We start from the raw sequence: 23,873 nt of genomic DNA, 5'->3' as shown, positions 1-23,873 counted from the left end.
TACAATTCACAAGGTCACAAAGAGTTGGACTGTTAAATAAAACTCTCTTCTCTGTATCATTTTATAAACAAAATAGCTTAGATTTGAATCAGTAAAATACATTTTGAAAGGTTTATATTGTGCCAGCCAAAAAGCCTTAAAATGGACTCATTCACTGGTCTTAAAAGCCCATGCCTTCTTTGAGTTGTGGTCTTAATATCATGTGCTTTATTTCCTTATGCCTGATATAAGAAATCATTATATGAAACTAATTTTCTGCATCTTTTGGGAAATCCACTATGTCACACTAGAAGACACATGAGAGAGTCTCTTTCATAAATCAATTTCAATACTAATTTGTTACATCAAGAATATACTTTCTCTTATTTAACAATGACTAGAGTTCCCCTTTCTGTCCTGCTGTCTGAAAACTCAGAGCTAAATTTAGTGTTCAATTTCACTAAGTATCCAATATCAAATTCCTGATATATCCGTTTCTCACTTTCTTATCAATAGTTTCTATTCTGACATTAAAAACTTAAAAAATGTTAAGTCCCCCGCTTTTTACATTTTTATTTTGAATTAAGTCATTTTTGGGTGGCAGGGGAAGCAAGCATAATTGTAAATTATAATGTATTAGTATCAAACGAAATCTTATGAAATAATTAATCTTTTAATACAATATTGTTAAGGCTCATTGACAAAAATAATTTTAATATTTCCTGACAACTTTTACTGGCATGCTCAGTAAAACTACTTTTATCATAAATGAATTTGAAAAAATACTGAAATAAGTCTCTCAAATTAGACTCAGAAATTCATAATCAACCTGAGAACATTGAAAACTGCTTAAGCATAGGTATAGTTTCCAACCAGGACTGACAGCAGACATAGAAACCAAAACCAGACAAAAGTCACATGTAAGAAATAAGGCAGAAAAAATACAAAAACAAGTATAAAGGGAAGAGACCTCATTTTCTTTAAACTATTTTCCTTTATATGGTATGCTTCATCAGTATATATAGACACATTAGAAATAAATGTTTTAAGACAAAGAAATAGCTCTTATGGTCTTAGAATACAATTCTCTGAAGACAGTATATTACAGAAATACGATGCTCTTTTCCTTTGGGGAAAGAGGGGGCTGAAGAAAGACTTTCTTCTTCTATGGTAATAACTTTTCAGCATACTGAATAATCAAAAACTATTTGTACCTAAAAGGAACTTATTATGCTAGGCATCTAATTAAATTTTTAATTTGGCATTTGTCTTGACAAAGAACACGTGATTGGTTTTTTGGATCAAATTTGTATAACTGTGGAATAACATGGACAGAAGATTTTCAATCTTCTGATAAGAATGGAATTTTCTTTAGATGCCACAAAAACTTAAAAGTTTTAGATGGTATATGTTTTAAAATCTATTAGTGCTCTAACCCTTTGATTGCAATTTACCTTAAATTATCTAAAAATTCTGAAATGTAGAAAGACATGAATTATCTCCTTCTTCTTATGAAAATAAATGCTTTAAGAGATCTTAAGAATGACATACACAATAGGGACAGTTTTAGCCTGACCAAACATACTTTTCTTAAACTATTATATTATCTTGTGAAGTAATGGGACAGATTTAAAAAACAACAATCATAATAATAGTTAACATTTATTAAGTTCTTCTAATTATGTGTCAGACACTGTCTTAAGGCTTTTACAAGTATTAACTCATTTAATATTAACAGAAAATCCTTTGAAATGGATACTTATTATTATCTTCACTTTATAGATGAGAAAACCAAGGCCAGAGAAGTATGAACCCGGCAATAAGTGGCAGAGACAGACACTGAACCCAGGCAGGACGGCTCTGTGATAAGACTCAAGAACAGGAAAACATTCAAAGCCAACTTTAGTGCTCACATTCAAGTTCTAAAAACATATATACATGAACTAGGCTGACACAATTTCTTTTGTGAAGAATAAAAAAGATAGGTATTCCAATTTTCATACTAAACTTGGGTAGGTGGCAATTTAAGAAAATCTAGTTAAATTATATGAACTGTCTTCTCTCTTGGGCATTTAAAGTCTAGAGATGCCGTTATTTTAGATATGATATGCAAGGAAATAGCAAAGTAGGAGCAATCAATAAATATTTCCATAATTGCAATGACTGAATCAAAGTATATTTTACTCATGAATCCAACTATATTTTACAACTTTATAAATACCCTCTACTATTTCACTTTGTTTTAATAGCCATTTGCCTCATTAAATAGAAAAGTATAGCCAAGAAGATTTACATAGGATGGAAATAAGTAAGATTTAAAAGAAATCTGAGAAGAGGAAATGATAATATAATAACATTCAAGGAACCAATAAGGCTAAAAAACAATCCGAAATATTCCAAAACTAGATTTCTGCCCCATCCCACAGGACACAGCTAGATACTATCCAATGCCACAGAATGGACGTCAATGTAACACAGTGTGAAAAGCTCCCTCCCTTCAAAAAAATAGTCCCTCTCCCTCTCCCAAAGAAAATCATTACGATCTGAAACTTTTGTTTACATACCTCAAACATTCTAGCAGCAGTACACCTCACGAGTGCTGACGTGTGGACAACACCATACCACAGAACAGTCAGCAGGAGCTCATGGTAAGCTGGATTCGCACTGCAAGGGAGAGAATCAGTGCTAAAAGTGAGCGCCACAGTGTCTTACTGGGGTACTGAAAAACTCTACCTTTCTGAGGAATACCAGTGACAAAAATATTGGCAAAACATATAGAATTACTGTCTATGGTTTAATAGGCTATGTCTAAGATTCTTTAAGAAAAGGAAGTCACCTTATACAACTACAAACTTTTAGCACACTCAGGAACTAAGTTTCTCTAAGCATGCGCAAAGAGAATAGACATTTCAACTCTTTAATAGCAAAAAAGTTAAAATTATAAAAAAATAGAGTAAAATAAAATATACTACTTATGAGAAGAAACACTGGACTAAGAGATGGATAAGTTGTAACCTTTGTGAGTCTCAATTTCTGACATCTATAAACACTGGAGAAACAGTATTGCCCTATATATGCCATATGGGTGGTATAGGATCAGTGAGGAAAACCCAAATCAAGGAGAACTCAAACCACCATATATGGAAGGGTTAAGTTGGGTGTGACACTTATCCAAATGTGGGATAGTGTTATTAATAAATACATAAACCTGTTTTTAGTAAAGAATGAGAAGAAACTACTTAAGCAGCTAGATGATGTGATTATGAGTTCAGTTCAGTTCGGTCCCTCAGTCGTGTCCAACTCTTTGCAACCCCATGGACTGCAGCACGCCAGGCCTCCCTGTCCATCACTGACTCCCGGAGTTTACTCAAACTCATGTCTATTAAGTCGGTCCAACCATCTTATCCTCTGTTGTCCCCTTCTCCTCTCGCCTTCAATCTTTTCCCAGCATCAGGGTCTTTTCAAATGAGTAAGTTCTTCACATCAGGTGGCCAAAGTATTGGAGTTCCAGCTTCAGCATCAGTCCTTCCAATGAATATTCAAGGCTGATTTCCTTTAGGATGGACTGGTTGGATCTCCTTGCTGTCCAAGGGACTCTCAAGAGTCTTCTCCAATACCACAGTTCAAAAGCATCAATTCTTCAGCACTCAGCTTTCTTTATGGTCCAACTCTCACATTCATACATGACCACTGGAAAAACCATAGCTTTGACTAGGCGGGTCTTTGTTGGCAAAGTAATGTCTCTGCTTTTTAATATGCTGTCTAGGTCGGTCATAACTTTCCTTCCAAGGAGCAAGCGTCTTTTAATTTCATGGCTGCAGTCACCATCTGCCATGATTTTGGAGCCCCCCCAAAATAGTCTGTCACTGTTTCCACTGTTTCCCCATCTATTTGCCATGAAGTGATGGGACCAAATGCCATGATTTTACTTTTCTGAATGCTGAGTTTTAAGCCAACTTTTTCACTCTCCTCTTTCACTTTCATCAAGAGGTTCTTTAGTTCCTCTTCCCTTTCTGCCATAAGGGTGGTGTCATCTGCATATCTGAGGGTATTGATATTTCTCCTGGCAATCTTGATTCCAGCTTGTGCTTCATCCAGCCCAGCGTTTCTCATGGTGTACTCTGCATAGAAGTTAAATAAGCAGGGTGACAATACACAGCCTTGACATACTCCTTTTCCTATTTGGAACCAGTCTGTTGTTCCATGTCCAGTTCTAACTGTTGCTTCCTGACCTGCATACAGATTTCTTAGGAGGAAGGTCAGGTGGTCTGGTATTCCCATCTCTTTCAGGATTTTCCACAGTTTGCTGTGATCCACACAGTCAAAGGCTTTGGCATAGCCAATAAAGCAGAAATAGATGTTTTTCTGGAACTCTCTTGCTTTTTTGATGATTCAGTGGATGTTGGCAATTTGATCTCTGGTTCCTCTGCCTTTTCTAAATCCAGATTGAACATCTGGAAGTTCATGGTTTACATACTGTTGAAGCCCGGCTTGGAGAATTTTGAGCATTACTTTGCTAGTGAGATGAGTGCAACTGTGTGGTAAACCCCGCAAATCAAATGGAATGGAAAAGGGAGCCCAGTGGGACTCCTTTCCCAGTTTGGGGCCACTGAATTTTCTTCAAATTTGTACTTGATTTTATGCCACCAGCTGCTTCAAAGAAGACATATCTATATCCTTTACCTCATTCTTTTATTACAATGTATTGATTATAAAATATTAAAATATGCAAAAAAAGAACAAGAAGATCTTAAGTAAGAAATCCAGAAGTTTGGCATGCATAGTAATCTTTATTTAGACTAAAACTATGTAGTCTATAAAACCAATTTTAAGACTTGCTATAGCTTTTAAAAACTATCAGCTATTATTTTTACCCCAGTTCCACAAAAGCAGCTTTCAGGCTATCAAGAGGAGCATGAGATAATGAAAGCAAGGTCATTACATCCTCTAAGAATCCAATCAACAGCTTTCGGTCTTCTTCCTATGGAGGAAAAAGACTGATAATGAATTTCCAAGCAATCAAGTAGAACTTAAAAACCATCATTTCATATCTACAATTAGAAAATTTTATCAAATAAGGGGAAAATATCCTAATTTGTAAGCATTTTAATTAAAGATATTTATAAAGCATATCTACAATCACAATGGTATGAGGACAAGTACTATTCTGATTCACTGATTTAGACCTGAGCTGTCCAATACAGTAGTCACTCACCACATGTGGTAACTTATACGCAAACTAAAGAGAAGTAAAATAAAAGATTCAGTTCCTGAATTGCATTAATTACAATTCAAGCTGTTTGACATCCATGTATGGTTACCTCAATGGACAACTCAGATACAGATTACTTGTATCACTGCAGAGTTTGATAAGATAGTTCTGGTTTGAAAATAAAAAGGTATACTTTTTTATTAAAATTCATTTTAACAGTTTTACGTCCCATTAACTTTGGCTCTAAATACTTAAATACAAGCCACTAAAACAGTTATCCTCCTAAGAGAAGAAACTGATATCTGAGAGATTATTAGTGCTGAGAAGTCGCACACTTGCTGAGACCACTGTGTGCTTAAAAAAAATAGTCACACCTTTGATTAATAAATTACCTTTATTTTTAAACTTTCTTTGACAAACCATTATTTTAATAATCAGAAAATATTCTTTCCTTTTTTACATAGCACACTATTAAGAAATTTGTTAGGAAAAGCAAGTTTGGTCAATAGAAAAGTTAAAAAAGATAACTGTATGTTAAATTAGCCAGAATCTATAAGGGAAAGAATCTGACATTCTATCAGGAAATAAATATATAATAAATTAGAGTCAAATATTTTATCTTTAGGGCTATATTATGTCAACAATAAATGGCTTCTATATATATCAGTATCAATGCCTCCTGGTGGCTCAGTGGTAAAGAATCCACCTGCCAATGCAGGAGACACAAGTTCGATCCCTGGATCAGGAAGACCCCTGGCGAAGGAAACGGCAGCCCACTCCAGGATTCTTGCCTGCAGAGTCCCATGGACAGAGGAGCCTTTGTGGGCTACAGTCCACGTGGTCACAAAGAGCTGGACATGGCTGAGTGACTAAAAAGGCACACACGTCACTAGGCCCATGAGGAAGACCGGACTGCCATCTAACTTTTCCTACACGGCCAGGCTAACTTAGAGTGAGGCAGGCACAAAGGACTGACAGTAGTGACGCTCCGCAGGAATGGAGGACGGACACAGCAGCTTTCTAATGCGCTGCTCTGCTCAGTGGAGAACGGAAACGCTGACAAGCCACCGTCAGAGCTAAGGTGGAACAGAGATCTCACTCATTTTTAGTTGCTTACGGTACCAGAGGATCCATAAAATTTGGAAAATAAACTGTAAATCTGAAAAAACTTAACTGTGAAGTAACAGCTACAAAATATACTGCTAAATGAGCATGAATTCTTTGATTTGAAGTTACTACAACACAATTTCTCAACTTTGAAATTTCAAAACAAGTAATAGTGCTTACGTACCTGATTCAAAATAGGCTTTGTTTATCAAAGCAACAAGGACAGTTAATTTATCTTAATAGAAAATTTTGTTTAGTAAGCAAAACACTGGCATGTGCTTCCTTAAGCACTGACAATCTATGATAGCCACTCAATTCTCATTTTGTAAATAGTAGCAAAGCTCTTATCTCTTTAGATATTTGGATTTCACCCAGTGCCTCAAAAGATGTGTCTATATTGATTTATTCAATAAATCTATTCTGAGGGACTACTATGAAACAAATCTTGTATTTCATACTTTATCAAACCTTAAAATATGTATTTCATATTTATTATGCCTTAAAATACTATTTATGGTCAAAATCAACATACTTAACATACTTACTGCCCAAGCTTAAAAATGAGAGGAAAATACTGACATTATGTTTGTTATTCTGCTGGAAGAGCTTCTAAAATTAGAGAGGAAAGGGTACTCGTGCTGTTGTGCCTGGTAATGTGCTAGGACTTAATCTTCACAAATTAAGGACAACAATGGATGCAATCTGTTAAGGTTACATGACTTAAAATATTTAAACACAGATCCTGTGTGCATCTGTATTATGAGGTAGGCTGAGAAACTAGGGTAGAAGACTTGAGAGAATACCGTACTGCTCTAACTGAGCCGGAGCTTCTACTGCAAGATATCTTATGATACTGGAGAACCAGTTTCATGTTATAAGATGGTTCAAGTCTGTTTTGGAAGAAGAGTGCAATAAATATGAATGGCTAGCCCACATACTTGGAATTTAAATGCAAAAAAAGTTAGGAATTATTATGGAAAATTTTGGGAAAAAAAGATCTTCCTCTTTGGTTTTCCCATTCTAATTCCTTTTTAAAAGTTAATTTGGATTTATTTTATTGTTTTCCTATGATTACATTCAGATTAATTGGGGGGAGTGGTCAGAAATACTACATAGGAATTATTGTGTCATAATTTCTACAAATGCTTTATCTTGAGTCCATATTTTCAACTCACAGGTGGGACTGCCTCACACTTAAAAATTACTGATATTAATACACAACATGTTTATTTAAAACAATGCTAAGTAGAGTGAGGTGGTCAGCTGTACTGGTGACCACCAATGAACCCACCTCCTGGGTCAAGCTCTCACTGAGTTTCCTCTTTTTTGAATCTGGGTTGGACCTGTGACTTGCTTTAACCAACAGAATACAGTAGTAGCGATGTGCTGATTCCAAAGCCTAGGCTGCAGCCTAGCAGATTCCGTTCCTTACAATTTTGGGAGCCCTAAGCTAGCACAGAATGAGTCTGGCTTTGCTGCTGCACAGGACCTGTGGACAGAGAGAGGCCCTAAGACTCCACGGGGACTAAAGCTCCGTCATCCTGCCAGGAGCCCCACCAACCAACCAGGTGAACGCAGCCACACAGCGACTATCAGCAAGAACAGCGGAAGAGACGCCCAGCCGAGCAAAGACCACGAGCAACCCTTCGTGTTTCGGGATTACAGAATACTTTGCTAAAAATGACGAAACAGTGTGTCACAGCATTCTGCAGTTTGCTTCGCCTAACAGATGTGCTTTGTTTATTAATGAAAAAGTTATCATGAAACACAAAGAAATTGGTATGTAAGTACAATCTAAGACTTTTAAACAAAATATCAAGAAGCACGCAATCTCTAATTTTATTTAACAGAGATAGTCCTCAAGAGACTATTATTAAAATATGCTTTCTACTATATGTTATTTATTGAATAAGAAGAATAAATAAATTTGTTTCTCATTTATGGGTATTATTTTCACTTATAAACACATTAAAAGATATAACATTAGCTATCTTTCTAAATTGGAAGTGCTTTTACCTTTTCCAGCCAAAGAATTTTTCCCTTACCTGAATATAACACGTAAGGACTCCTGTTGCATAAATGGGGACAGTAGCTTTAGTGAGGACCCCATTTCCTGCTGAGGAATCTAAAAATCACAAAAATAATTTTAAATATCTGAGTACACTTTAAATGTAAAGCAAAAGGTCATAGTACAAATTATATTTTAAATTACAATTGGTTACAAGGCTTACAAATAAATGTTATCATTACTTTAAAAATACTTTGATCAAAACATACATATCCAGTGACGGTTGTGAAAATGTAACTCAATACTTTCCAGAGCCATTAGCATGCACAATTTTGATAGATGGGAAAAACTTTAATGACTAAAATGAGACGCTACACTGTTATTTGCATAGTCATAAATCAGAGCTTTCTTTAACACTTTCCCAAGTGGCCATATAAGCACGTTCTATAAATTTTCAGGCTTTTAATTTGCAGTATTCAATAAAACATAAAGGCACTCAGCTGAAAGGAGACACCTAGATATGTATTCAACCTGCTTCTAGACAGGAGACACTACCCAGTTTCTAGTACTCGCCTAGTTCCAGAGCTCTTCCTGTCCCCTGTACAGGGGTTTTTCAGAAGCCAGACAGAACCCTGACTATTTTCATAGAGGAGGGAGGCTAAATACAGCTTGGGGAGACGGGAAAGCATCCAGTCACAGCTGAGTGTTCCTGTGACGACTTTAACACATCAGATGTTCTTATGCAGCATGTGTAGACGATTTTTTTTTTTACAGTCCAGAGATGATACGGCAGTTGCTATTTATAGCACCAAAAGCTCTCACTTACTGACGTCAGGCATTATTTGAAGCGCTTCACATTTGCTTTTATGTACTCAAACTTTTAAAAATTATTTTTTTCTATTCTTGTATGGTTTTAAATTCTTTTCAGAAAGTAGTACATACAGAATTCAGTTGAAAGCATGTATTTAACTGTCTTGAAAGTATTTTCACCCAAAATGAATCTATTTTCATATCAATTAGTATTTGAGGTTTTTTAATTCTCTTGGCAAGAATAATTTTATCTTTTGGGGAGTACTGATGTTGGCTGAGTGTGACTATGGTAGTTGAGAAATAAATTTGAGGCTACAAACATAAGCTTAAGTTGAATTCATACATATAGACTGTATATAATCACCTCCTAACTAACAATTCTGAAAGCTATCATCATCAGAATGAATAATTAACTAAACAGATAATACCAATTTTTAATTCTAAGTAATTAAACCATTAGAAACCTATTAAATATAAACTTTAGGAAGCATTTGTCAAAAAAAAAAACCTCACTGACATTTTCAAACTTAAAAGGAATCATTTATTCACTCTCTAATTACCTCTGATGACAGACAAAAATGGAGTCCAGATGACTCAAATCAAATCATTAAGGCAAGACTGCGTTAAGAATTCCCTATACATCCAAAACAGCCAAGGTAAGATATACATCCAAAACAGCCAAGGTAAGATACAGATCACAGGGACTATACATTTTTGTCCTTAATATTTTTTTACAATTCATTCCTAGAAATTAGAAAAATACACAGGGACATAAGATCCAAACATAAAGGAGTTCTTGGTGCTATAACCAGACTTCTTAAGACAGGTAAGTAAAAACTATGAACAGAGGGGCTGGAGCTGCCCATTAAAACCAGTAGCTTCATAAAAATCTCATGTTTCATTAAAAAAAATGTATATCTTACATTATATTCAGTTATACTTGTTTTAATTTTTAAAAGTTCTAAGTAATTATGAATTACATGCTCTGTATTTTTTCCTTTTTAGTATTTCAGTTGCACAATTTCAAACCTCCAAGGGTACAGTAAGTACACAGTCTGAGAAGGTCAGGCTTAGGTCAATTTGATTACAGTGAAGGTAGATATTTACAATAAAACTGATGGAGATTAATCTTATTACTACTCCATGGAAAGGATATTAGACGTAGCAGTGCTGTAAACCCAAGAACTCCATAGTATAAATTTTCCTTTTCAACTGTACTTGTTAGTTTATTTATACAATTTGCATATAATAAATAAAGTATTTTTCTGGAGTAAAGAGATTTAATTGTTTTTATAAATTATAATGCACAGACTTACCAATATTTTCTTCAGACAGCCTTAAAATCTCCTGGAACTGAGGTTTTACCTAAGCAACCCGAAGAAAAGATCCAGAAAGTCTCAGGTTCAACAGGCCAATCAGTGGTTAAATAGAATGCTTCCTACCATTGCTACTCCTGCTTATTTTTAGAGATTCAAGTAGTCAAAACCCAACAGTTCTTAAAGCCATAGGAAAAGAGAAGTGTCAAGTTTCTGAAAACAACACCTTTTTAGAGATAAAATATTTTAAAAATCAATCTAGGTCAGCAAGTTTTCTGAAGGGCCTTTAGATTCCGTCACTAAATTAAAATAATTTCCAAAGCGACTCTAAGTGTTTGAAATTACTACCTCCCAAAACTGAACTTGATGATAGAAAGGGTATTTAGGCAGATATTATATGATTAAAATTGTTGAAAAAAAATGTTGTGTATAAAAGGAATGAAAATGAAATTCCATTCATTTAGGATATTCAGTAAGTAACATACTCATTATGTTATATCCACTGGCTTAGATTAGTCTTTAACTTTTTTAAAATTTAATTTTAAACATGAAAGACAGAATTTAACATTAAAGTTTTAAGTTAGAGGAAATGCTTGTTTCAATTTTTATTTTTAACATCACAGATTTCAGGCCTCTGAAGTCAACCACTTAAGTGTTAAAGTGAATTCATAATTGCTTCTGTAAGAAAAAGTAAAATTAGTAGCAGTTACTTCTTCTGGAGATGTCAGTTTTTGCCAATAGTGATTCCCAGTAAAATCCAATTATACTTAATAATTAGATGTTAATGACTGATTTGTTTTCTCCTACAGTAACATTAAGCTTTGGTTTTTGCCCTCCTACTGTGAAAAGATTAACCTTCAGCACCAGATGTACAGGATTAGATTTCATACCACACATGAAAAGATTAAGTACAGATCCGTTAAATGATTTACTCGAGGACACACAGTCATAACCCACTTTCTGAAGTCTGTCAGTCCACTATACCAAACTGTTACGCTCCAAATGTTTCAAAACCTACAGGCTTAGTAAAGAGGTACCACAAAATTTTTGCCTTTTAAATGTCTCAATGTATAGCAACTACATCTTTATAAGGTTTTGTTAATGCTCTAAAGAACTGGCTCAACAATCTGTTATGAACACAAATGGATTAACAGGATTAAAGAAGAAAGTAGGACCTAAGGACTTTACAATTTTAACATTTAAACAACAGAATAACCTGCTTAGGCAAATGTGACAGTGATTGAGATATGTAGCGATAATCTCCCGTGTCCATTCTGTTTCAAGAGCTCCTGCCTCATAGCAAGCATTCTACATAAGCTGCTTTGTTACTATAATCACCTGAGTGAAAGTGAAAGTCGCTCAGCCGTGTCCGACTCTTTGCGACCTCATAGACTATACAGTCCATGGAATTCTCCAGGCCAGAATACTGGAGTAGGTAGCCTTCCCTTTCTCCAGGAGATCTTCCCAATCCAGGGATCGAACCCAGATCTGCTGCATTGCAGGCGGATTTTTTGCCAGCTGAGCCACAGGCGAAGCCCGAGAATACTGGAGTGGGTAGCCCATCCCTTCTCAAGCAGATCTTCCTGACCCAGGAATTGAACCGGGGTCTCCTGCATTGCAGGTGGATTCTTTACCAGCTGAGCTATCAGGGGAGCCCATAATCGCCTGAAGTGTTGACCAAAGCATAGAGAGGAAATGGCGGCTTCCTGAATCTGTGGTCGATTCAGTATAAGAAGCAAATTCAAAGAATTGCAGTGGAGTCCCCCAGCTGATACTTTCTATGCTGGAAAGCTCTGAGACATCCACAGTGAGTAGACCTTATATTTAAATGTGGATACAGACTAAATTTTGGCTCAGTCATTTTTTGGAAAATCAATAAAGATAAGAATATTACAGACTAGAATTTTCTTTTTTATCATTGTTTTCTAAGATATTAAAAGATAATTAGAATAAAGGAAGGGCTCCTGCTTTTACTTACTCTGCCATAGCATTAGTTAACACATTACATTTTTATATGTCTTGCATATAAGAAAATATGAAATACAAGTTTTTACCTTAGTGTTTGTAAAAATTTTGCCAAATGTCCGGCAAAGGCGCCAGAAAAATCTGGAGAATTCATGGACACAGGCAGTTGAAGTAACGTTAATTTTGCCAACTATTTCTATAAGCTGTGGCAACCTGAATAAGAAAGAAAGGAAAACAGGCAGGGAACACAAGTAAATGGCTGTTTCTCGCCAATTTCTAAGCTCATCCAAATCGAACAAGCGCTTCTGCTTTTCACAGCCAGCAAAATCAGAATGCGAAGGAGTTGTTTGGGACCCTTTGAAAAAGTCTTAACTTTATATTCTGTAAACTTCTCAAATGTTAACAGGTTGTCATGAAATATATGGAGACTTAATGGCAGAATTCTAAGGGTGGTGTTAATAAGACTCAGGTCAGTGGAGGCGACACTCCCTACAGAAGCCTGGCTAGCGTGGCTCCACGCATTTTAGCCTCAAAAATGAGAAGTGTGGGTGCAGCTTACAGCCCACTACCACTTTCAGGTAATAAGGTAGCAGGCAGGTCTTCCTGCAGTAACACAGATGCACCGTTTTCACAGATAAGCAGCTACATAGCTACAGGTATAACTCTCCTCTCCCAAAGAAAGTTACCACAGATGACGCCAAGTTATGTTTTGTTATTTTTTAAAAAATATTTTACTGTATTTTGTCCCTCAGTTCCCAGGCTAAATATAGTGAGCTACCTTCCATTCAAGTAGCTGAGATGTACCAAATGAACACGGGAGTGGTAACTTACAGCTGATTGACAACCCACAGCAAGCTCTCCCAGCCGGTTGTGCCCGCGTGCTCCAGCTGGTAGTCATAGAGCTGCAGGAGCACCGCCAGTAGCTCACGGCTTCCAATAATAGTGGACACGTCTTGAAGAGGGGACATAGGCCGAGGGAACCTAGTCACTATAGAAAAGAGCAACGGAATAAATCATGTGCAAAATGGCAGTTTGGAAAGTTAACTATCTTATCAGAAGAAAACTAAGGTTCTGCCTCCTAGTATCTATTTAGCATATTATAGACTTTAAATATAAAACTAAAATACATTAAATTACTTTTAGAAAAAAAATGAAATGTAGCTGATCCCTGCACAATCAGGGGTTAAACTGTCTAACTTATCGTCAGCCCTTTGTGTCAGAGATTCCTTCACACCCACAAATTCAACCAACCATGGACTAGGCAGTACTACAATATTACCTACGGAAAACTACACATATATAAGTGGGTGGTACACCTCAAACTCCTGTTGTTTAAGGGTCGACTGTAAATTTCTCTTGCATGTGAACAAATTTAACAAATCTCAAAAATTAAGATTTTATGAGACTAAATATCTAGTAAGCAAAAACTGAAATGAAAGAGTTTGCCAGTAAAAAGCAAAACTTTATTTATTTCAACTTAAAATTTGCTCCAGAACAAGATCTCAGTTAAAATATGGATTTGAATTTGGTTTAAAAAAAAGATAGCTGTAAATCCACCAGACTGTTTATGTCAATAAATAATAATTATAATAAGATATTTCCTTCATGGAGTAAAAAACTAATAGGTTGACAGCAGGAAAAAGTTGTTTAATATCAGAGAATAACCTAAAGTACATTAGAGCTTGAGCTGAACAGGACTCTTAAGTATTTAATCTCCAATAGTAAATGCTTTATTTAGAAAAGTCTTCCATAATTTGATAAACATTAAGTTAATATAAAGTGTTAAAAGCAGTGGCCAGTAAGATAAAGCTATATGTAATAATAATAAAAAATTATAATAATCAAATATTATAACCAGGGTCTCAAATACAAACTTTAAAAGTTTTAGGGGAAAACTGAAAAAATCACTTTCAAAATTGTGTAAATAAATAACGAATATACATTAGTATATTTTCAAATTTGAACATATCAATAAAATCTATGCTCCTACAGATCACAATTAGATTCCAGGTCTTAGCTGGCTCTTAAGTAAAGAATGCTACCAACAGTTTCTTTACTGTTGAAGAGAAATTCCTAGTGGCCCAACAGCTCCTGCGTAGAGGTTAACACCCTGAAAAGACACAGTGAAGGGTGCAGCATTTTCTCAAAGCACATGAACGGCTTAATGATAATCAGTAAGCTTAAGAAAACATGAAATAACTTTTAAAATGCCGAAAGACAAAATTAAGATGGTATTGTCTTCCTATGCTTCCTAACGTATTTAACAATATCTTAAGTACAGATAAGGGTTGTCCCTTGTTAGTTCAAGCCTCTATTTGCTATCATAATACACAAACAAAGTAAATGAATTTAGGTAAAATGGTACCCCATAATACTCTCTGAGATTTCTGCATGAATTGTCATTATCTCAACCTAGGAATCAAACAGATTTGGACATACTGTTTCATATCCCAGAGACTACAGGTGGCCCAGTTTACTTTATACGGAAACTGTAACACTAAAAACACTTGATTTTATACTCCTGTTTATTACAAGCCCATAAGAGATATGGATAATTTCACAAATCTGAAAATCTCATACATACTAACAGCTTGTCTATAGCCATTTATCCTGGGGGTTGGGTGCTGTGGGGCTACCACGTGCCGTGGATCAAAGGTCACTTACTGGTTAGCGGGACTTTGAGCTAAGAGAAGAATGGCTTTTGCTATCAATTTCATGTATTCCTGAAAATAAATCATATTCTTTTTTCTGGGGAAAAACACACAAGAAAACTGCTGCATATGCTTATATTCCTATCAAGGACACAGCAGGAAATAGTAATTACACTTTCTTTCCCCTACTGAAAATAAGACAAAACAGCTGAGGAAGAAAAAAAATACAAAGAAAATGAAAATGAAAAGCTTCGCAAACTGGCCCTAGTAACTATTAATTCAGCTCTGTTAATGAAAGAAAACACTTACTTCTGACTTACCACACTGAAAAAAGGAAGGTTATAAAAAGGCTCTGGATTAAGAGTGGAGAGGAAGAATAAATACTGTAAAATAACACCATGAGGCTCATCCATAAATGATGACGCCATGTCGTTCACCTTAGGTATCATACGATCTCTGACCACGCGGTTCCACACGTATAGTACGTTTTAGTAATTATGATGTCATAAAGTGACTTTTGGAGAAGGAAATGGCAACCCACTCCAGTAATCTTGCCCAGGAAATCCCAGGGACAGAAGAGCCTGATGGGCTACAGTCCTTGGGGTTACAGAGAGTTGGACATGATTTAGCAACTAAAACAAAGTGACCTTTACAATTTTAATCAATAACAATTCTGTGCGAAGCTAAGCTGTTAATGTTCTACATCTTCCTTCCATAATTTAAGTTCAATACCTTCTATCTGTGGCACGTCACCATGAAGCTTGGCTTTGCTGGAGAAGGGTGCGTTCTGTAGCACTAATGCAAAGAGAGATGGGATCAAGGACTGCAAGGCAGACAGATACATGTGGAGCTTATGCTCATCCAGCCCGTGCTCGCCTTCCTGAAACATAAGCAGGTGGAAGCTAATTTAGTCTCCTGAAAGTATGCATTTCTGATGCTCTTCCTTTCAGTGACAAACAATGAAACATTGAAGGACATGTATGTTAGCCTCACAGTAAACCTAATGCAGATGACCAAGAATCTTTCTGAACTGCTCTGAGCATGTGAAAATATAGGCACTGTGGGGGCTTCCCTGGTTGCTGAGAAGGGAAAGAATCCGCCTGCAATGAAGGAGATCCTGTTTTGATCCCTGGATCAGGAAGATCCCCTGGAGGAGGAAAAGGCAACCCACTCCAGTATTCTTGCCTGGAGAATTCCATGGACAAAGGAGCCTGGTTGGCTGCAGTCCATGGGGTCGCAGAGAGTCAGACACTACTGGTTAGCTAACATTCTAACTTTCACAAGGCACTGTGGATGTAATAGAATCTTTTGTATGGAAAACTTCAGGGTGAACATAAGTCATTTCATTTGTATAGAACTTCTTTCAGAGCTTTTTTCTTTTAACAGGGTCTTAACTTTTGAAATTTTAGACATCAGGTGAAAGATATTAAAGTGATCAAAGGAATCATTTTAAATACTCAACTGTTAAACCAGCAGTAGCACTTATTATTTTCTCTCTACTTCCAAACTCCTTTCATAGACTTGATGACAACTGTATTTGCCAGTATTTAATGCACTTTAAAATAATTCAAGGTATAGGTAAAATGCAGAAGAAATTTCAAAAGGAAACAAAAGAAAGAAATAACAGAAACAACAACCAAAAAGAGTGAAATGATCACTGTGGTCACAGAAGCCCAGCATCACAGTGAAGAGCAGAGTCATCAGAGACAGAAGCACTAAATGCTGCTCAAGTCCATTTGGGATGTCATTATATTACAAGTAACAACTGTGTCAGGAACACCAGATATGTTAGGTTTTTTTTACTATCAGGCTCTAAACTAGTTAATTTCTTTATGGAACAGTACCTGTGCTGAATACTGCAGCTGTGTTTAGTGGCAACGTGGAATTAGCTGTGTTATGGAATGGAACAAAGAAAATGATGGATAATTCTCAGATAGAAGGGATGCAAATATTAAAGAAAAATAAAATACTTGAGAAAAATCCCCTAGGTTTCATGAAAAGAGGTACTCCAGTCTAGCTGTCTATTTATAGTCTTCAACATGCATTTTGAAATTTACAGGAAAAAAACGTCCAATTTTTAAATTAAATAAATGCACATATATACATGTAAGACTATACACAGAGTAGTATATATATATGTTAAAATACTTTATGTTAAGAGTCTTATAAAGATTCTTAAAATTTGGGGGTAGAAAAGGGCAACAGTGTAGTTTCAGAGGCTGATATCTGATCCTGGTCCTATCATTTGACAGCTGTGGTAAGTTAAACAGTTTCCACACCAAAAAACCAAAATATAATTCAAAGAGTTCTAAGGATGAACTCATAGATTTTATTTATAAAATATGGTACATAATGTGTACATAATACACATGAAAGAAATGTTAGTTTTTCTCATAGACACTGAGACTTTTAGTACAAAAATTAGTTTCATTGTATCAACTTTTCTTCTGTTCTTAGGAAGAATGGAAAATTCATTTAAAGAAAAGATTCATTTTAAAGAGTGAGGGCATGAACGAATGCAGTGAAATAAAGTTAAAACATTTTGACATTGTGTAAATAAGAAAGCTTTGAAGACTCATATTTTAAGTCATCTCTGCAGTTCTGGGGACTGAAGCTGATACTTAATCTAAAGTATTTAAATATTCTGAAGAGGTTAGGAAGAGGCAGCATTGGGAACAGTGTCAGAGTAGGCGCCACAGAGGTGCTATTTTAGCTAACAAAGTCAGATCGTGCCCTTTCTCCTTAGCTTCAGTCAAGCAAAACTTCCTCAAATCTCTCTTGGCTCCAGACCAACAGAATCTTTAAAGGGTAATTAATTAGAATGTTCAGCGAAGTGGTACTTTCTATCTTTGTTTCCCCAACATTCTTTCAAGAGGCCTTAAAACACACTTGTATAATTTCTGTTGTATAAATAAAGGAAGCATTTACCCTGAGAAGTTTTTCAATCTTGTTCAGCAATGTGGGTATAAGGTGAGACTGTAAATTTCCAAGTTCTGTAGTCCAGGCAGCATAGGCTGGTAAAAATACTTGATGTGTGGCACTAACGACTCTTTCTGAGGGATCACCCAAGGCTGACAGCAACAATTCAAAACCCTGCCACAAGGAAACAGACATAACGCAGATTTAAAGCAAAACAGAAGCCTCGGAAACACAACAGAATGTAACGAACAACATTCCAGTACATTTAGAAGACATTTTAAGCGAGAAAGAAGCCATTCATAAGCCTACCTTCCCCAAGTTCTTTAAAGAAAAATGTCACGTATCCACTGATGGGGAAACCAGAGAGAAAACGCTGCCAATTTCCTGCCACGAAGCTGTGGCAGATACTATAAATGAATCAAAGCATTTCCTCCTTGAAACTGCAGAATTGAAACCAGGCAGCCAACTTTACCTTGTTCAGGTTGACACATCTGCCATCCCTACTATGGATTCTGTGGCATCTGAATCAGAGGTTTGGGATATTACACCATTCGGAATTTTATAATGGAATAGATGGGATTCATTCTGAAAGGCGCACCTGCTGATATTTGTCTGGGTCGTCAATGTACCCCATAATGACACCTAGGCTTTTGATCACAGCTTCTCTCACCAGATCTGCCTTATCTTCCATTAGCATTTGTTGCAACATTGAAAGGACCAAGGAGCTCCGGATCTCTTTCTGAAATGAACAAGAACATGTTTTACCTTTTTTTATACTAGTAGCAGAAAAGAATAGAAAAAAATGACAGATATTCATGTAGTCACAATCCAGACTAAATATATATTAACACGTTGCTATATTTGCTTCAAGTCATTTCTGAAACACAGACGACGTTACAGAAGCCCCCCATCACACTTCTCCTCTAAAGAGAACATTTGCCCTGAACTTGCTCATGATCGTCTCCCAGCACACTTTTGTGTTTTTGCTATGTAAGTGCCAACCCCTGAAACCTCCACAGCGCACTTCCGGCAAACCAACAGTCACCACTCTGCCATAAACAGACTCTTCTGTGTAAAAGGACTATTCTTCCTATCACTACCTATGGAACCCAGAAAAGCACTGATAGACAGGAGGGATTACAAAAATCACTCTGGTAATCAAAACATTTGCCTGGGGTAGGAGCATGGAAACTAAAATCCTGGTGTTGCTCTTTTTTTGAAGAATTGAGGGGGGAAAAAAACAGAATGATAAAATACGAGAGTAAACTTTAAAAGTGCTTACAAAACTGCACGGCTATTTTCAGATGCTACTATTAAATATAATGTCAACTACTATTGTGTCTTAAATTTCATACAACTTTTCCCCCATGGATTCAGCCTAATTAATGTCTGAGGTTAGAATAAAGTGTCATTGTTTTCATATTCTTGCCCTTCCTTCCCTTTTTTGTACCATTATTGTAACTTGATCAACTCATAAAATTCTTTAAACCTAAACTTGTTTAGGTCACTTTTACATTTAACAGTTACAATAAAAGGAAATGACCACTTCTGTAAATCTCCAGTCAGTGTGATCTGGGATGCAGAGCAAGGTCTGAAAGACGTTTTTAAATCATCTAGTTTTTGTTTTGATTTTTCAAAACAAAAATATATGTAATTATAGAAACATTTGGTCACATTTAGGGTGGTGAATATACTTTTTGGTACAGCCTTGTTTATTTATCGTTTAGGTTACATACTGCTTCCCAAGGTTTCTTTAAAAGTGAATTAAAAGGGCTTTTTGGGTGATGTCTACACAGGCAACAGGACAGAGATCAGTAAACCTCAGCTGGGTATCTGCTTTGCAGTGACTGAGGCTGTGGTCAACTGTGGCAGTTTCCATATGCTAAGGAAACCCACGGGACAAGTTAGGAGGCTTCACGCCATCTGAGCTATGACTACACTGAGGTTCTACTGCTACCAGTTACTGAAGGGTAATGAGGCACGCAGAGATTCATGCAGGAAACATTAAGTCCATTACTAATGCTGCTTTGCATTCGAGTGCTAGGAGCAGTGTGGAACAGTTTCTTCCTTCTTTGAGAGCATGTGATATTCAGCTCTCTCTTGGAACAATAAATAATAGGGTACTCAGACTCACTCATGGATATCTACCTACACGATTTACCATAATAAGATAATTTTCTCTGAAAAGATAGGAAAACACTAGAAAAAAAGTTTATGCCCAGTTCCTGCTGGAAGTAAAAGGGAAAATAAGAACTTTGATGCACTGCTGATGGGAGTACAATCTGTGCTCTCTTGGTTGGGGGAGATTTAAACTGTCAAAAATAAAAAAAATGGACATGTCAAGAGAAGCAAGATACAGAGGTTTCAACAATATGTGAAAATTTAAAATGCACAGATTCCCACACAAGGGATATATAGATCACTTGTACAGTGTAATTCATTCTGAGTAAGAAAAATTTAAAAGATATAAATTTGTAAGCTTGCATATGCATGAATTTTTATTTTCTCTAAGTATTCATTAAAAACCATTAACTGCAGATGTCTTTGGAGAGAATGACTAGGGCCAGGGAAGGCTTTGATTTTCATGTTATTCTTTTCTGTACTGTCTGAAAATTTATTTTCAACAACAACGTTTCTGGGAGTGGAGACTATGAATTGTTCTTGGATTATTCTTTGTATTTTTCTGTATAAAAAGAAAAGATAAATTTTATTTTTTAAAAAGACGATCATCTGACTCTTGGGGTTCTCAGTCTTTACTCACCCTCACACTACAGAATGGGAGCTAACGGTAAATGCAACATAAACAGCTCCTGTGCTGCTGCTGCTGCTGCTGCTGCTGCTGCTGCGCCGCTCCAGTCGTGTCTGCCTCGGCACGACCCCAAAGGCGACAGCCCACCAGGCTCCTCTGTCCATGGGATTTTCCAGGCAAGAGTACTGGAGTGAGTTGCCTTGCCTTCTCCTATGTACTGTTGCACAATTCCAATTTTTGTACTCCCTTTAAAGAGTTGTCTTATAGAAATGACCCTTCAGGGCAGGGGTCAGCAAACTGGGCCGAAAAGTTTCTGCTGCAGCCGCTCAACTCTGCTGCTGCAGCATGAAAGCAGACAGACCATACACGAGAAAAGCGTGTGGCTGCGTGCCAATAAAGCTTTATTAAAACACAGGCTGCGGACTCCATCTGGTCTCCAGACTGTACTTTGTCAAGCTCTGCTTTAAGCGACCGTTGTTCACAGTGAAGCAATTCTTAATGTCGCCTCCTGCTTCCATCCCCTGCAAGCCCTGGGCCCATCGGGAGACGCCTGAGAGAGCACAGCAGGCCAGCGTGCTCAGTCTTCTTCCTGGCGGGGGCCCTCGGTCATTTAGGAACCAACAAGCACCTCAAACAGCTTTTGTTTGGCTGGGGAATATCATCCTGACATTTATCATATCAGAAATTAAAAATGAGAAATTTCAAATTATTAACTCATTAAAAACTAAACTTCTTAAAGGTTAACATGACTAATGAAATTACAATTTTAATGGAAATAACTATAATCAAAAAAACTAGTGAGGAATAGTGTTGCAAATCTCAGTGACGTCTGATTCAAAAGAAGACAGGCAGGATCCTCTTCTCTGCTCTGCACTCAACTGTGTTCTGTTGCTTGGGTGGGAGGACTTAAGAAAACCGGACCTCACAGAAACGTGTAACTGAGAAAGGGAGAAGTATCTTCATAGCCTCTTCTGATAAGAATAGAAGCTGTCAAGCTCTGAATGGTGAATACAAGTTTTCCAAAATTCTTGTTCTCATTAGAAGTTCTAATTTGATCATTGGCAGTGAAAACTGTACTCGTTTACCTTGAAGCAAGGCTCCATGCCACTTATCTTCGTGAAAATGTCTGCCACATACCCAAGTTTGAATACTCACAGCTTGTTTTTCAGTGATCTATTGAGGAAAATTGGTGTCCACGAGCAAAGCACGTGGTTCAGCTCACAACTCAAACTATCTGAGTGCTTTCTTTCTGCAATAGCCTCCATAGTTCAGAATGCAGCAAAAGGGCTTAATATCAGGATCTTCCAGCTGATTATACAGACTATTAGAAAAGAGGCACACTCAGGGTCAAAGTTTAGCAGAATTAATAATTTCACTGATTCACCAAGTGCATGTCTGAGTGCAGCTGCCTCCCTGTGGGTGCACTGTGGCAAAGAGTACGGCCACTGCCCGTCTATCTGGGGGCCCCTGCTCTGATCAGCGCTAATGCACAGGCGCTGCTGCCCATTACAACTTGTGCTTGCACCAACAGTGTAACTATCAACACAGAGAAAAAGACAGAAATGTTTTAATATTATTATGAAAATAATTTTCATCTCATGGACCTCTTCAAAAGGATCAAGGAACTCCCCAGGGTCCTCAGACCAAACTTTGAGAATTCCTGATGAGGTTTAATGTATTTATACTCATGTAAAATCAATGGCTAATGTTCCCCTCTGTCTACAATGTCACATGGTATCAATGTGAGCTTTCTTTATTCAGCTCATCTTCTTCCTTTGTTAGGACACAATGTGGATTAAAATGTGTAATAAGACACCTGAAAAAAAGGTTTCTCTATTGCTAAAAAAAGAAGGAAAAGGTTTTTTTTTTTAAGAAAAAATTACAATTCTTACAGGAAGGTAAGGTGCCAGCGCTCCACAAGATTCTGCCACAAGCAATCTTCTTTCTGGGTATTTGTGATTAATCTAGAGTAAAAAATAAATAAACATAAACAACATACCCTCCCTTTCTCCAAAAGAGAATTATTTTCACCACAAATCTTGTTAGGAATGCAATAAAGCTTCTTTCTTTCCACCTCTGGGGATCCCTATACCTGGATCAGGATTAAGGGACTCAGAGAGAGCCTAAAAAATGAGATCACAGGGGTTATCTGTTAAAGAGAAAGAGGATAAAGCAAAGATGAAAATATGGCAAGGTGTCTAGAGATTGTGGGCTTGCCCAAGAAAGCTTTCCTCAGGATGTCAGGAGCAACCTTTTTCTTCCCTAGGAACATTATTATATTTTCAAATTTGGAAAATCCAGCATCTAGATATTTATTGATATGGCCTACAATTTGGAAAATCCAGCGTCTAGGTATTTACTGATATGGCCTACAATATGGAAAATCCAGCGTCTAGGTATTTACTGATATGACCTACAATATGGAAAATCCAGCGTCTAGGTATTTACTGATATGGCCTACCATATGTACCAGGAATGATCCATCATTCCTCATTTTTACTTCAAGGATTAAGTTGCAAATCATCAATGATTTAATCAGGGCTCCTGACCAGTGTTATGACTTTGTTTTTAAAGTAAGCAGATGTCAATTCATTCCTGCTTGCATATGCAAGATGATGGGGTTTTACTATTGTAATAACTACACTGAATCATAACAAAAAATAACAAAAACCAAAAAAAGGACACATACTGGGTTTAATTCCCTATGTCTTCTTCATAGAATATAAATCTTTCTTTGACTGGAAAAGAAGTATATCTGTTCTCATACTCCCATATGAAAAGGTGACATAATTCATTAAAGTATTGGATGCCTAAAATTAAGAAAAGAAATTATGCAGCAATCTACTGGGCAACAAACTGGAGGCAGGTGGCTGACAGATCCCTGATGTCCATGTTTATTCGGGTTACAGAAGAAAGAGGTGGCGGGGGAGTTGTTGGTAACTGAGATCTCCGAGTTAGGCTTAACCCAGGAACAATAACCTCAAGACAAAATGGTTTGAATGTCCTAATATGTTACCCATAAACGTACACGTTTCTTTAGTCTAGCAGGGTGAGTCTCAAGATTAAATGCACACACAACAATCAACTGCATTCCTACATACTTTCAATCAACAGCCAGAAAAATACAGAGAATTCTATTTATACAATAGTATTAAAA

The 23,873-nt window shown here is 36.6% G+C and overlaps 1 protein-coding gene across 5 annotated transcripts in view; it reads right to left on the bottom strand.

Annotated features, from left to right (window-relative positions):
- The window catches only part of RELCH (RAB11 binding and LisH domain, coiled-coil and HEAT repeat containing), a 112,517-nt gene that overhangs the window by 23,773 nt on the left and 64,871 nt on the right, over nt 1-23,873 (bottom strand). For 4 of the 5 annotated variants that reach the window (XM_068993647.1, XM_068993645.1, XM_068993646.1 and 1 more), the window contains 10 exons: nt 22,609-22,680; nt 18,566-18,706; nt 17,977-18,141; nt 15,781-15,928; nt 13,229-13,385; nt 12,487-12,610; nt 10,433-10,481; nt 8,344-8,423; nt 4,854-4,960; nt 2,544-2,643 (listed from right to left, as the gene is read on the bottom strand). In XM_068993647.1, coding sequence (XP_068849748.1) covers nt 2,544-2,643; nt 4,854-4,960; nt 8,344-8,423; nt 10,433-10,481; nt 12,487-12,610; nt 13,229-13,385; nt 15,781-15,928; nt 17,977-18,141; nt 18,566-18,706; nt 22,609-22,680 — 1,143 coding nt within the window. The remainder of the gene's footprint in view (nt 1-2,543; nt 2,644-4,853; nt 4,961-8,343; nt 8,424-10,432; nt 10,482-12,486; nt 12,611-13,228; nt 13,386-15,780; nt 15,929-17,976; nt 18,142-18,565; nt 18,707-22,608; nt 22,681-23,873) is intronic. The other variant, XM_068993648.1, reaches the window with a different exon arrangement.

This window comes from Capricornis sumatraensis, chromosome 21 (genome assembly GCF_032405125.1).
Source record: "Capricornis sumatraensis isolate serow.1 chromosome 21, serow.2, whole genome shotgun sequence".
In the NCBI taxonomy this organism is placed as follows: Eukaryota; Metazoa; Chordata; class Mammalia; order Artiodactyla; family Bovidae; genus Capricornis; species Capricornis sumatraensis.
The sequence above is the reverse complement of the archived record's forward strand: the minus strand, read 5'-3'. Positions and strand labels throughout refer to the sequence as shown.